This window comes from Microtus oregoni, unplaced genomic scaffold (assembly GCF_018167655.1).
Source record: "Microtus oregoni isolate MIOR12 unplaced genomic scaffold, Mior012 000070F_ref0000104, whole genome shotgun sequence".
NCBI lineage: Eukaryota > Metazoa > Chordata > Mammalia > Rodentia > Cricetidae > Microtus > Microtus oregoni.
Genome location: NW_024543977.1, coordinates 2,164,248 through 2,177,679, shown reverse-complemented (window position 1 = coordinate 2,177,679; position 13,432 = coordinate 2,164,248). Strand labels below are relative to the sequence as shown.

The 13,432-nt window shown below is 41.9% G+C and overlaps 1 protein-coding gene across 1 annotated transcript in view; it reads left to right on the top strand.

Annotated features, from left to right (window-relative positions):
• Positions 1-12,145, top strand: part of Prtfdc1 (phosphoribosyl transferase domain containing 1) — a 91,693-nt gene extending 79,548 nt beyond the window's left edge. Inside the window, exons 5-9 of the mRNA XM_041641588.1 lie at positions 3,306-3,323; positions 4,635-4,717; positions 5,190-5,236; positions 10,496-10,572; positions 10,948-12,145. Of these exons, the coding sequence (XP_041497522.1) occupies positions 3,306-3,323; positions 4,635-4,717; positions 5,190-5,236; positions 10,496-10,572; positions 10,948-10,995 (273 nt within the window). The 3' untranslated portion in view covers positions 10,996-12,145. The remainder of the gene's footprint in view (positions 1-3,305; positions 3,324-4,634; positions 4,718-5,189; positions 5,237-10,495; positions 10,573-10,947) is intronic.
• Positions 12,146-13,432: the final 1,287 nt, after the last annotated feature.

Sequence of the window (13,432 nt, the reverse complement as noted above, 5' to 3'; positions counted from 1 at the left end):
GTAACGAAAGGCCGGGTAGAGAAAACTGCAGATGACATCTCATAAGTGAAAGAAAAGAGCCAAAATTATTCATTTACCACACAGGGCTCTCCAGGGCTCTCCTTTCTTATTTTGTCCTCTATCTCCTTCCTTCCTCCCTTCCTCCCTTCCTCCCTTCCTCCCTTCCTTCCTCCCTCCCTCCCTCCTTCCTCCCTTCCACAGAGTCATGTTGTATAACCCTAGCTGACCTGGAACTCATGATCTTCCTGGCTCTATTTCCCAGGGACTCTGCTTAGGTGTACACCACCACACCTTGAACATAAGCCTTTCTGGACTGCCTTTTCCTGTCATCTTTTCCTGTCAGCCAATGTTCTGTGCTGACCAGAGGAAATTGGCTACTATTTGTCTCTCAGCCCTTGAGTTCAATCTTGGTGCATGAAAACGAAAGGATCGGTTTCCTTAGATATCAACACTAATGCTTCCAAGGCTGGGACCATTACATCTTCTATACCTTGGGCCTTCATACATACTTATCATCCCACGGCAGAGTGGAAAAACAAGAAACAGAGGGATGAGAGACTGAAAGGGGACTCCCTCGTTCTTATAACAATCTGCTATTAAGATAACTAACCCACTCTTGCAATGATAGTCATACTCTACTCTTGAGGGCAGAATGGATCACCTTTTATTGGGCCCCACCTTAACATTTGCTGGTGATTAATTTTCAGATGCAGGAATCCTGGAGAATACATTCAAAACACAGTAGAATCCTATGTGTGGTCTTAGACTGAAGAGACAAATTACATAGGCCCTTTTAGGGACAACTGAAAACATTTGAATATGCAGTTGACTTTATATGATATTAAAAATTTATCATTTTTGTTAGATGTGAGATTTTGGCTATATAAAATAGAGAATGTTATTGTAATTTCAATATTTTTAAAGCATACATACATTTAAATTCTTTAAAGTTAAATACACACTAAAACTTAAAAAAGGTCATGGTTGGGGTATGGTTTTGTGGGAGAGCACTTGCTTACTTTGTGTGTTTTGGGGAAAAAAGGAAGGAAGGAATGGAGAAGAAAAATCTTTAGGTTTTCTGTTTTCAAACATGATTTGATACATTTAAAAACCAAATTAACTATTTAAATGTGTTAGTAAATATATCAGGCTGAGACAAGAACACTTGCCTGGTATGCAGGAGGTCCGGCATTCCATCTCAGCCTTGAAAAAAAAATACATAATGCATGTATTTTCAGAAATGTAAAGTACTTGTACTTATGAGAAACACAGGCAAACCAGCCAGGAAGGCAATGCAGAGCTCACACTGATGGCCTCTTCCAGCAGCAAGTGGGGAGAGGAGAGCTGAAATTGGAGGTGGCAGTTTTCTTTAAAGCTTTCAAACTTAAAATAATGTACCTTATGATCAGTACACATGCAAGTCCCACTTCCTACCTACAGTCTTAGGACTGTGGTTAATCTTTTCAAAGATGACTTCTATGTTACATAGTTTTTAAATGGAAGAGGGAGGGGGAAAGAGAGAAAGAGAGAGACACAGACAGACAGACAGACAGATCATTCTTTTCAGGGCTCCATAATTAGACAAGAATGCATACCAACATATTTTGGAAAGAAATTTTTGTTTACATAATTGAACCAAAAAGGGATTGTGAACAAGGAAATTCAATTAACCACAGCATTCTCTAAGCACCCTGGTTAGCTAATGGTCTTGGTCAAGCCTCAGTCAAACTGAAAATACATGTCCAAGTTAAGTGCTATGAATCGAGGGCAAAGGTCATAGCAAGCCATGTTCAAAATGCTAAACAGATTCCTGGCAGCGTGAGTCTTAGAGGACATAGTGGGCTGAGCCCCACACATGACATTAATGTCCAACAGCACAGAAAGAATACAAGGCCTTTGAGAGTAGATAATACAGCATTTCATCTTGATGATAAAATTAATACTCCTTTTCTTTTCAAGACAGAGTTTCTCTGTGTTACAGTCCTGGCACTTTGTAGACCTGGCTAGGCTCAAACTCGCAGAGACCTACCTGCATCTGCCTCCCAGGTGAAAATTAATATTTGTAATAAATAGATTTAATAAGAATGTCATACCTAAGAGAAAAGCTCTTCCAGACAGGCATTTCTACACATTTGACATGGACTGTAAAATACAGCTTTCCCAGTTTTCTTGTTTGGGGAGGTGGTTTGTTAATGTTCTTCATTCATTAAATCTCCTTTGTATCAGATATAAATAAGAAATTTTGCTTTGATCTGATATTACAGTTACTTAATCAAGGATGAATGAGAAAGATCAAGGGGCTGGGACCTGTGCCCATACACATTGACACAAAATAAATAAGTATAAAAAATTTAAAGCATTAAATAAAACCTCATTACTTTCAAGAAAAATTCTTTCCACTTAGTGATTGTAATAGTATATTATCATAGTCATAATTTGGTGGGCAGCATTTATTTACTACTACCAATCCACTTAGTTGGTTTATTTTAATTCACTGATAAAAACTAACGGTTCCTATTCTTTTTTAAAAAAATAATAATTGTTGCCTCTGCGCACAGGTAATTCAGTAGGGTCTGGGAATACATCAGTGAACAAGACAGACACAATCCCCTACTACATGAAATTTAAAGTCTAGTGGGCAAAGAGGCTACCTAACAAGAAATGGAATGAAACATAATTTATTTCTCAGGAAAAGTCGATGAATACCTTGTGAGTGCGTAGCGAGGAATCTGACATGTCATAAAAACACACAGCAGGCCCCTCAAAGCTCTTTCAGTTACCCACCCCACCACACCCCAGCTCTGTTTCTTCAGGGTTGGAAACTCACGGGGAGACACAGCGGAGGTTTGGGTGACTACACGGAAAGAGGGCTGTCACAGTTAAGTGTATGATATCTGCTGAGTTCCGTTAATGATGTAGTTGATGTTGGCCGGCTTTCCTGCTGGTGAGCTTAGGATCTCAAAGATGGGAGACAGGGACATGGGCCACTGAGATGTCATAATTTTGTGGATAGCCGCTTCAAACAGGCATCAAGGTCTGACCTGAGCCTGCTACTAACCTGAATATAGACAATAAAATTGCAACACCAAGTAATCCCACGGTGATGTTAAAATGAATCTGGGATACTTTTGTTTCCTCTGGTTGTTTGGACTTAAAGGATGGGAAAGATCTACTGAGCACATTATGAAATTCTAACTGTAAACAAAACTCGGCTTTGCCTTGTGACACACGCTTTTTATTTATTTATTTATTTATTTTTGTATTCTGAAATGCTTTTGGTTTTTTGTCTTTTTCTTTCCCTCCAGAATGTTCTCATTGTTGAGGTAAGCTGGCCATTCCTTTTTGATATTGGAAATTATAAGAGTCTAAAGGAGAGTTTCAAAATGTTGGCCTTGTTTATCAAATTGACCAAGTATCAAGTCCCCCGGCCCCCCCGGCGTGTAACACTTTAAAGGTGTTTAACAGAAGCCAACTATAGTCACTGGATTCAAATGATCCAAACCCAACAGTTTTCAATGCTTATGTGGGAGTTGGTCCTGTATTATAGCCAATCTCACAGACACCTCAGTCGGTTCTTTCATGATTTATGAGGCAGACATTTGGAGGGAGAGTAGACAGCTTGTGGAAACAGCCAATACATTCATTACTATTTATTTAACAGCAAAACCAAGGCTAGAACTCTCCTCACCTCATGACCTCTAATGCCTTTAATCCATTCTCAAGCCTCAAAAATCATAAATTCAATCAACATGACAATCCAAGGGAAAGTTATGGGGGTTTGGTGGTGGTGGGTCTTTTGCTGTTTTTGTTTTTCTGTTAAGAAAGATGCAGAAGGGCTGTAGACCCAGCAGACTCCCACAGTCAACGGCCACGTTCCCTCAGGAACACACCTGTCTAATCAGCCACGGAAAATCCAAAGAATCTTTTTGTTGTCAGGCTTTCGCTCCACATTTTTTTTCGGTGTGACCTTCTCTGTGCACAGTTCTGGCTGCACACAACTCAGGGAGTAGCCCCTCCAGCCAAATGAGTCGCTGGACCCTGGCTAGACTGGGACCTGTTGTGCTCCTCACCAACCCCTGACAGCTGAGTTCTAGCAGGAGGACAATAGGTTGCAGCTGCCAGTTCTGTGTAATCGTGCATCCACAGCTCGTCAGCAGCAGAGACCCTGTGTTCGCTGCAGCCGAGGAGCTCAGAACCCCTGGATGTCACCAGCTGCCGCGCAGACACACTTAGCATCCCCTAAGGAGTAGGGAGGCCAAGGCGTTTATCCTCTCAGTGTATTCAGATGTACATCCCATGTCCATGAAAATTCATGTGTCTGCTGTTTTGTGAAATGTAACCTCCAGGCCAAATTTAGTCCCTGACTGTGCATGCGAGAGCCTGGGTCCACTCAATGAGGAAGGACCCACATGCTCCCCAGAGGCTGAAGGATGCAAGAAGAATATTCACCAGCATGGTTTCCAGCTTCCAAATGATATGCCCATGAACGCATAACTGATTCTGCTTTCTGTGTGGACTCTTACGGGTTGGCCTTTGAAATGAATGTGCATTTTTTTAATAAGGAATAGCTCTGCAAATGTAAAGAGCAGTATGCTATGCAAATTGCTTTGGTGAACTTTCTGCTTTTTGCAAAGGATGTTGTTGGAACTGGGAGGACCATGAAAGCGCTGCTCAGCAGCATCGAGAAATACAAGCCCAACATGGTGAAGATAGCCAGGTGAGTCAGACACAGCACAGCGCAGTGCTCTGTCCTCCCAAACAAGACCAAGAGGCATCCTCTCCCAGAACACTGTCCCGAGCCATTAGCACTGAACCTGGGATGCTAGGCTTTGACCTCCCTGACAAAACTCATCTGATTGCCAGCCTGAGGGAGACAGGGATGAGAGAGCAAGGCCTTTGGCAGCAGCCTTGCTCCACATGCTTCCAGGAGCAGCCAGGCCTGCCCTCAGCAGTTGCTCAGCATGCTTCCTTCATCCAGCCCAGCGAGGCCACACTGCAGCTGCACAGGCAGGAGTTAAAGCAGGCCATGGTGGTGTGCCACAGGCATGGGGGTGGGGCAAAGGAGTACACAACAACTTAACAGTGTTTAATTCTCTTTGCAATTCATATCCTAATTTATTGGAGTGGTTAAAGTGAGGTTTTTTTTTTTTTTTTTTTTTTTTTTTTTTTTTTTTTTTTTTTAATGGCAGTTTGTTGGTAAAGAGAACAGCCAGAAGTGACAGCTTCAGACCTGACTGTAAGTGTTTCAGGGTTTGGGGTGGTTTTCTGGAGCTGGTGGCATTTCAGATGATACAAATAGTCCTACAAACTCTTTGTGTTCACCACCTCCTGATGGAGGTTCGGGCTCCTCGAAGGTACACATCTTACGATTGCATCTCTCACAACAACCTCATTCTATGTATTGGATTTATTGGTTGATTGATTGATTATATTTTAAAGAACTTCACTGGTATGTAATTCAGTCCAGGTTACTATACAAATTAGCTATGTAGCCCAGGCTGGCCTCAAACAGGCATCTACCCTTCTGTTACAGCTTCCTGAGTACTGGGATTACAAGTCTTCCCCAGGATACCCTGGTGCATTGGATACTTCAACTGTTACTTTTGTTGTTGTTATTGTTGTTGTTTTATTTTGTTTTTCGATACAGTGTTTCTCACTATAGCTTTGGCGCCTGTCCTGGAACTCTCTCTGTAGACAAGGCTGGCCTGGAACTCACAGAGATCCACCTGCCTCTGCCTTCCAAGTGCTGGGGTTAAAGGCGTGGACCTCCATGCCCAGCTCTACTGTTATATTTTATGCAGTTGATCAGTTTTAGGGTGGAAATGGCCTTCCTCCCCTAAGACCAATTCAGATATTCAGAGTCCCTGATTGGCAGCTATTTGCACCAATCAAAGAGACACTGCAAAATTTAGAAGGATTATCCTGCCCCCTTCCAGACCCTGCACATTAATGAGACATCTCCCTGATACCACCAACAAAAATTCAGGAGCACAGAACAAGAGCAAGCAGAGCTCTTGGTATGCCATGTTCATAACTGACCTCAGATTTGTACTCTGGAGGATTTTCCTTGTCCAGGGTGTCTTGCTGTCCTCCTCACAATAAGATTGTCTCTGTTCCCAGAAGGGCCAAAGCCACCGAATTATTTTTTATTCTAAACAAGAGATTTTTTATTTATTTTTTTTATTTTATTTTTACTTACTTACTTAAGGCAGACTTCAGCTAAAATTCTCTAACTTGCGTTTGTTCTAAAGTTCCTAGGATCATTTGGTTCCAATTCTCATCAGCAAGCTGAAAAAACATTAGCCAGAGAGGCATAGTATGGAGGGGTCATGAGCCAGGGTTTCTTCATTCTAAACACTGGTCTCCTCTGCTGGGTTCCTAACTGCACACCAGGTCGTCTCTGGGCAAATAACTGGAGCCCATGGCCTGTTCCTCTTGGTTGCTGGCCTTGGGGTCGGGTCTGTAAGTCACTATCATTATGTGCAGTTATTAAGCAGAAATTTTGTGAGAAGATTTTCAATTGACATTGAACACATAGGACTGGTTAACATAGGAGTGGTTAACAACGTAGTGCTCTTGCAGGAGATCCAAGTTCTACTCCAGCATCTGTACGAGGCAACTCATGGCCACATGTCACTCCATTTTCATAGGGATGGAATTGTCTGGGCTCCACAGCCATCGACACACACACACACACACACACACACACACACACCCCACAGAGTTAAAAATAAAGCCTTAAAAACAAACAAAACAAAACAAACAAATCCACTTAAGGATAGGCATGATGACATGTGCCCATAATCTTAGCACTCAGAAGGCTGCAAGAGGATCACGAGTTCAAGGCCATCCTGGGATTCATAGTGAGACCTCATATCAAAAAGACACAACCAAACAAAACCAAATTCAATTAGTTGTTAATCTCTTGTGTCATTTTATAAGAACAACATAAAATAAGAGCAACTAAGACTGGAGATGTGACTCAGTGGTAGAACACTTGTCAAATAAGTATCCTAGATCCCCAGCACCATACACACAGAGATGCACACATGCAGATGCACACACATAGACACACAGACAGTCACACACACAGAAAGACACACAGACACACAGACACTTTTTTTTTAATTTTTTTATTGAACTATACATTTTTCTCTGTTCCCCTCCCTTCCTCTCCCCTCCTCTTCTACCCTCTCTCATGGGGTCCATGCTCCCAATTTACTTGGGGGATCTTGTCTTTTTCTACTTCCCATGTTGATTAGATCAATGTATGTCTCTCTTAGGGTCCTCTTTGTTGTCCAAGTTCTCTGGGATTGTGGACTGTAGGCTGGTTTTTGTTTCCTTTATGTCAAAAAGTCACTTATGAGTGAGTACATACGATATTTATCTTTCTGGGTCTGGGTTACCTCACTCAATATGATGTTTTCTAGCTCCATTCACTTGCCCATAACTTTCAAGATGTCGTTATTTTTTTCTGCTATGTAGTACTCCATTGTGTAAATATACCACATATTCCTTATCCATTCTTCAGTTGAGGAGCATCTAGGTTGTTTCCAGGTTCTAGCTATGACAAACAAAGCTGCTATGAACATAGGTGAGCACATGTCCTTGTGGCATAATTGAGCATCCTTTGGGTGTGTACCCAAAAGTGGTATTTCTGTGTCTTGAGGTAGCTTGTTTCCTAATTTTCTGAGAAATTGCCATACTCAAATCCAAAGGGGCTGGACCAGTTTGCACTCCCACCAGCTTTGGGAAAGTGTTTCCTCTAGCCACATCCTCTCCAGCATAAACTGTCATCAGTGTTTTTGATCTTGGCCATTCTTACAGGTGTAAGATGGAATCTCAGAGTTGTTTTGATTTGCATTTTATGATGGCTAAGGATGTTGAGCATTTCCTTAAGTGTCTTTCAGCCATTTTAGATTTCTCTGTTGAAAATTCTCTGTTTAGGTCTAAATCCCATTTTTTTAATTTGATTATTTGTTCTTTTGATGAGCAGTTTCTTGAGTTCTTTGTATATTTTGGAGATCAAACCTCTGTCTCGTGTAGGGTTGGTGAAGATCTTTTCCCATTTCGTAGGCTGCCATTTTGTCTTGTTGACTGTGTTCTTTGCTTTACAGAAGCTTCTCAGTTGCCGGAGGTCCCATTTATTAATTGTTTTTTTCAGTGTCTGTGCTACTGGGTTTATATTTAAAAAGGGGTCTCCTGTTCCAATGTGTTTAAGTGTACTTCCCACTTTCTCTTCTATAAGGTTCAGTGTGGTTGGTTTTATGTTGAGGTCTTTGATCCATTTGGACTTGAGTTTTGTGCATGGCGATAGATATGAATCTATTTTCATTCTTATACATGTTGATACACCATTGATATCCCAGCACCATTTGTTGAATATGCTTTCTTTTTCCATTTTACATTTTTTGCTTCTTTGTCAAAACTCAGGTGTTTGTAGGACACACACACACACTTTTAAGTAATAGCAACTAACACTGAGAAGCTATGATGTGCCAGGCGGGCCAGGTTCTTACAGCATACAGGGTAAGTTAATTTAGTCTCCAGAACAGCTGCTATTGATATGCCCATCTAAAAGACAAAGAAATGGAACACAACAAGCTTAAATGGCTTGCCAGAGTCATGCAACCATAGGAAGAGGGCCAGTAACAAGCCTAGGCAGTCTGCCTCAGACCACAGCATTTACAAACACTGCAGGAGCTGCACTTACCAGTGAGTGATGGGTCTCTCTGATTCCTGACAGCCCCACTGACTCATCAATTTCCTATTCCATAACTTCACAATATTCGGCCTTCTACGCGGCTTTGGGCTTCAGTTTTCACAGTCTGCTTTATCACACCATTGTAATGACTCCATTGCTCCCTAGAAAGTCTGTTATTGTTCAGTAGGGTTTCCTGGAACTAATTCTGATGTGTTAGCTAGCTCAGAATCCGGTTTCCCCTTTCTGAAGTGCCGAGACAGCATTTTTGAGCGTCTTTGACTCGTTGTTATATGTTCAAACGCTAATGTCTTTCCTTCTTCCTCTTTAAATTTGTTGCTCTCTGTTCAGACAAGGTCTGTCTGTGTAGCCGGGCTGGCATCTGACTCAAAAGCCTCCTGGCTCAGCTTCCCCAGTACAGAGATTACAGACATGCACCACTGTCCACAGTTCTTCTTTGCTTATATTTCTAGAAACAGCAAGTTCAAGGAATCAAACAGGCCATCTACTTAGTGACCCCATAATTCAGGCCCCTAGAAAGCTGATTCTTCTAGCACTGTGTGTAAACTGAAAACATATTAGGTCATAGAGATCAAAATGATGGGCTGTACAGTGGTGGTACATGCTCTTAATCCCAGCTCTTGGGAGGCAGAGACAGGCCAGCATGAGATGGAGGCCAGCCTGGTCTACAGAATGAGTTCCAAAACAGCCGAGGTCTACACAGAGAAACAATGCCTCCAGAGAAAACAACAACAGCAACAAAACAAACAAAGAAGCAAACAAATAAAAAAATGAATACCCCAAATGGTAGTGACCATGAAGATCACTGTCCACAGGCTGTACCTGTGGGTACAGTGTCATGTAACTAGGCATACATGCCTCTTGTCTATCGTATTACAACAAACGAATTTACAAGATTCCAACATACTGAAGCAAATTTGAAAACCACTAGACCACACACATTACCCTGCCTGATGATCTCTGGAAGAAAATTGTTGTCTGTTTTTTCCTTTAAAAAAAAAAATTCCTTAACTTTATTTTATGGGCATTGGTGTAAAGATGTCAGATCCCTTGGAACTGGAGTTACAGACAGTTGTGAGCTGCTGTGTGGGTGCTGGGAACTGAACCGGATTCCTCTGGAAGAGCAGCCAGTGCTCTTAACTACCGAGCCATCTCTCCAGCCCGCTGTTGTTTGTTCCTTAATAAACATCATGTTCTCGAGTGTCTCCTTTTGTTGCACCCATTTCCTCCCAGTCCACGCTCATTAAAGATAAAGAGCTAAGTAGGAATCCCTGCATGGTGAATCGGCACAGAAATGACGCTCAGCGTCCTCTCCTTCAAGCTCACAAGCCCCTTTTCTTCCGTTTTGTCTCCCAGGTTTTGCTTTCCAGCCCGTCAACAGGCTGAGAACAGTGACACAGTGGGAGAATGGCTTCCCAGTTGTGGCAGTGCCACGATGCTTTCTGCTTCAATGGGCCTCTGTGCTTGTGAGACCATCTCCTTAGGCATTATGGCATTTACACACCGCTTGTTGTGAATAAAGTCACTTTGCTAACACACACACTTCTCGTCATCCACTGGGCCTCCTGAACCCTTCCTCAACTCTGCACACTACAGGTCCATTCCGCATACATGCTTGCTTGTTTGCCTTGTGTCCCCAAGCCATCATTCTGGGCCAGGCATTCATTGGATTGTCTTGTACAATGCTTCTCACTTCTGTTTACCTTTTAAGTGCCAGAGCGGCATATAGCAGTAGTATGCTCTAAACTTTCTTCCTTGTCTCTTTCGGCTAAGATGCTGGATTTGAGATTCCAGATGTCTTTGTGGTGGGCTATGCCTTAGACTACAATGAATACTTCCGAGACCTGAATGTAAGTATTGCATGCAAAATCCGAATTCTCTGTACTTAAGACGTTAATACTAGCATCAATCTAACAAATTACTAAAAACAGGAGCAAAATGTAGCTATATTTTTTGATGGGAACACTTTGGGAGAAACAATTAATTCTTCCAATCCTTCCAGTATCCCGCAAGGTAGGTTATCAGGATGATAGAAACATATCATTATCTGCATTCGGTGCTGAGAAAAGGGAAGCAGAACAATGGCCCTATACTGTTTTTTTGTTTTTGTCTATTATTTTATTTTATTTTATTTTGCTATAGTCATCAAGGCATCTAGCACATTCTATGTGAACTTTTAAGCTAAAAATAGAATCCTGATGCGTTTTTACCCTCTATGGTTTCAGCACATATGCGTGATCAACGAACACGGTAAAGAAAAATACCGAATATGACGAAGCAAAAGTCCTCAGCGTCTCTTTCCCGGATTATATGATTCTTCTACTCAGGAAGCCAGAGTGTAAAGTCTGTCGCCATGCCCCTCTTCACTCAGTAGCACGTAAAAGACTTTTTAAAAATGAGTTCTTCTTTTCGGATATTAGAATGCCAATACCAACGGTTCTTCAGGAAAAGAAGACTGTGCCTGCTTTTGACTCATTCCAGTTTGAACTTCTCATACCCCAAATCCCACCCACCTTCATGCTCCAGGACATACCTGCTGCTTTAGTACAGTCTCCTCTCAGGGGCTCTTCCTGGGAAAACTCCCACCCGATTACTCAAATATTGTTCACTTAACTCCTCTAACGTTACATGTCTTTATAACATTTTTACAGTAATAAGAACCTGCAGCCCCCTTCGCGTTAGCCCTGAGCCTGTACAGTAAGAATGCAGCTAAGTTCCCTCACTAAAACAGGAGCCAAAGGACATCTTCCCGGGAGCATCTGTCTGCCCGGCTGTGACAGGACGTTGTTATTTGCTTTGACAAAACCTTTCAGGAGTGCAGGGACAATGAACCTTAATGATGTTATGAAATGAGCCTTCACTGTGTGCTCGTGAGCTGCGCTTCCTGCATGTGATGACAGCATGTCATGTGTGCATGAATGGACTCGACTGTGTTTAATACTCTGCATTTTAATTAGAAAAAACACAATGGCAGCAAGGCCTGCCCCCCTGAGCTGAATCCTTTTATTCACGTGGGACATGAGCAAATGGCGGGATTGAGAGGCGGAGGGTGTTTGCAAAAATCAGCACTAAACAAGTGTGGATTTTCCTCTTATTTGCATGAAAGAATAAAACAGTTAAATATTGTTTTAATAATGAACAAAGGTCGAATTATTTAACTCAATGTCCTTATATGACTTCCCACACAACCCAGGGTGCCAGAGGAAGCAAGCACACATACAGAAGTTCTTGTGCATAACACCACACACACACACCTATATGTGACGCTTCCTAATTTGTAAGGATTTTAATTAAAAGTAAGCTCAAGAGCCCACAGTTCTGGATATATTGCCTCCTAAAAGGAGAAAATGCAAAATAAAATAACTAAATAGTCTTTGTTTGGTTCTGAACTGTCTACAGCATATTGCTACATTGTAGAGTCCTTTAAACTAATAATAAAAAAGACATGTTTCCCAACTGCTTTCATATGCTTTCAGTCATTGAACTGTGTGTGAGCCAGCAGCCTAAATGCATGGCTGTGTGTACCTAGCCCATGGTCAGCATGGATTAAATCCAAAACACGCACTCAGATAAGCAAACGTCAAGCCAGGAGCCATCTGCCACTTCCCTGTTGTCCTCCCTAAACCTGCTTTGTGAGGACAAGGAATTCACGTGTGAAGGAAGATTTCCTGTGTATCTATCCCCATCTCAGCCAGAGAAGAAAACAGACCCTGCCCAGATTCCCCAAGGGGGAAGCCACAAAGGGAGTCACTTCCGGCTTTGTTCCGAAAGCACATTACTGATTAATAGTAGTGTAGAACTAAATTCATAAGACTCACATTTTATATATACTTTACCATTATACCATATTTCTACCTAAAGGCCTAGAAAAATAGACACACGCTTGGTTTGGAATAGAAATTTATCCATGTAGCAGGCAGCTTAGAAATGTTTTCTTAAAAATCTTGCATTTTAAGTAAGCATCATTAGCATTTGTGACAATTGTGTTTGTTCAGATTAGAAAACTGATCTGTCTCAAAATTGTGAAGGCTTGTATATTTAATCGTCAAAAAGAAAAAAAAACAGTAAAGCACGGAAGTTTAATCATTTCTGCTATTTTTTCATATCAGACTATTTTGACACTAATATGCAAGAATGCCATCTTGGGAAAAACATTTCTTTTCCTGTTGCAAAACGCTGACTGGGGTTTATGCTCCTGAGTTTAGTCACATCACTCCAGAAACATAAAATCTGCTTAGCAACAAATCTAGGTATTTATTTAGCAGTTAGCACTTATAAGGGTCTATCTCAGTTACCCTTCTTTTGTGAACCCTGAAGAGTGACTTAAGGGAGGAAGGATTTTAGTTCCCCATTCCAGGTTGCAGTGCATCCTGGCAGGGAAGTCAGTCACACCACCAGGAACTTGAAGGAACTGATCACATCCACAATCAGGAGACAGAAAGATGAAAGCAGACGAGTTTTCATTTTAGACAGTCCAAGATCTCCTGGCCAGAAAATGACCCCACCCACAAGTAAGAGGGTTGTTCCACATCAATTAATCTAATCAAGATAATGCCACACAGGCATATCCAGCCTCCGAGATGACAGCACCAACTGCCATAGACATGGAGCAGGACTGGGACTGCTTCTCCATAGTGGGACCGGCCATGCTCAGCCCCAACACCACAAAAGCAGAAAGGAGGGGGTGCGAAGATATGTGTTACTAAATTA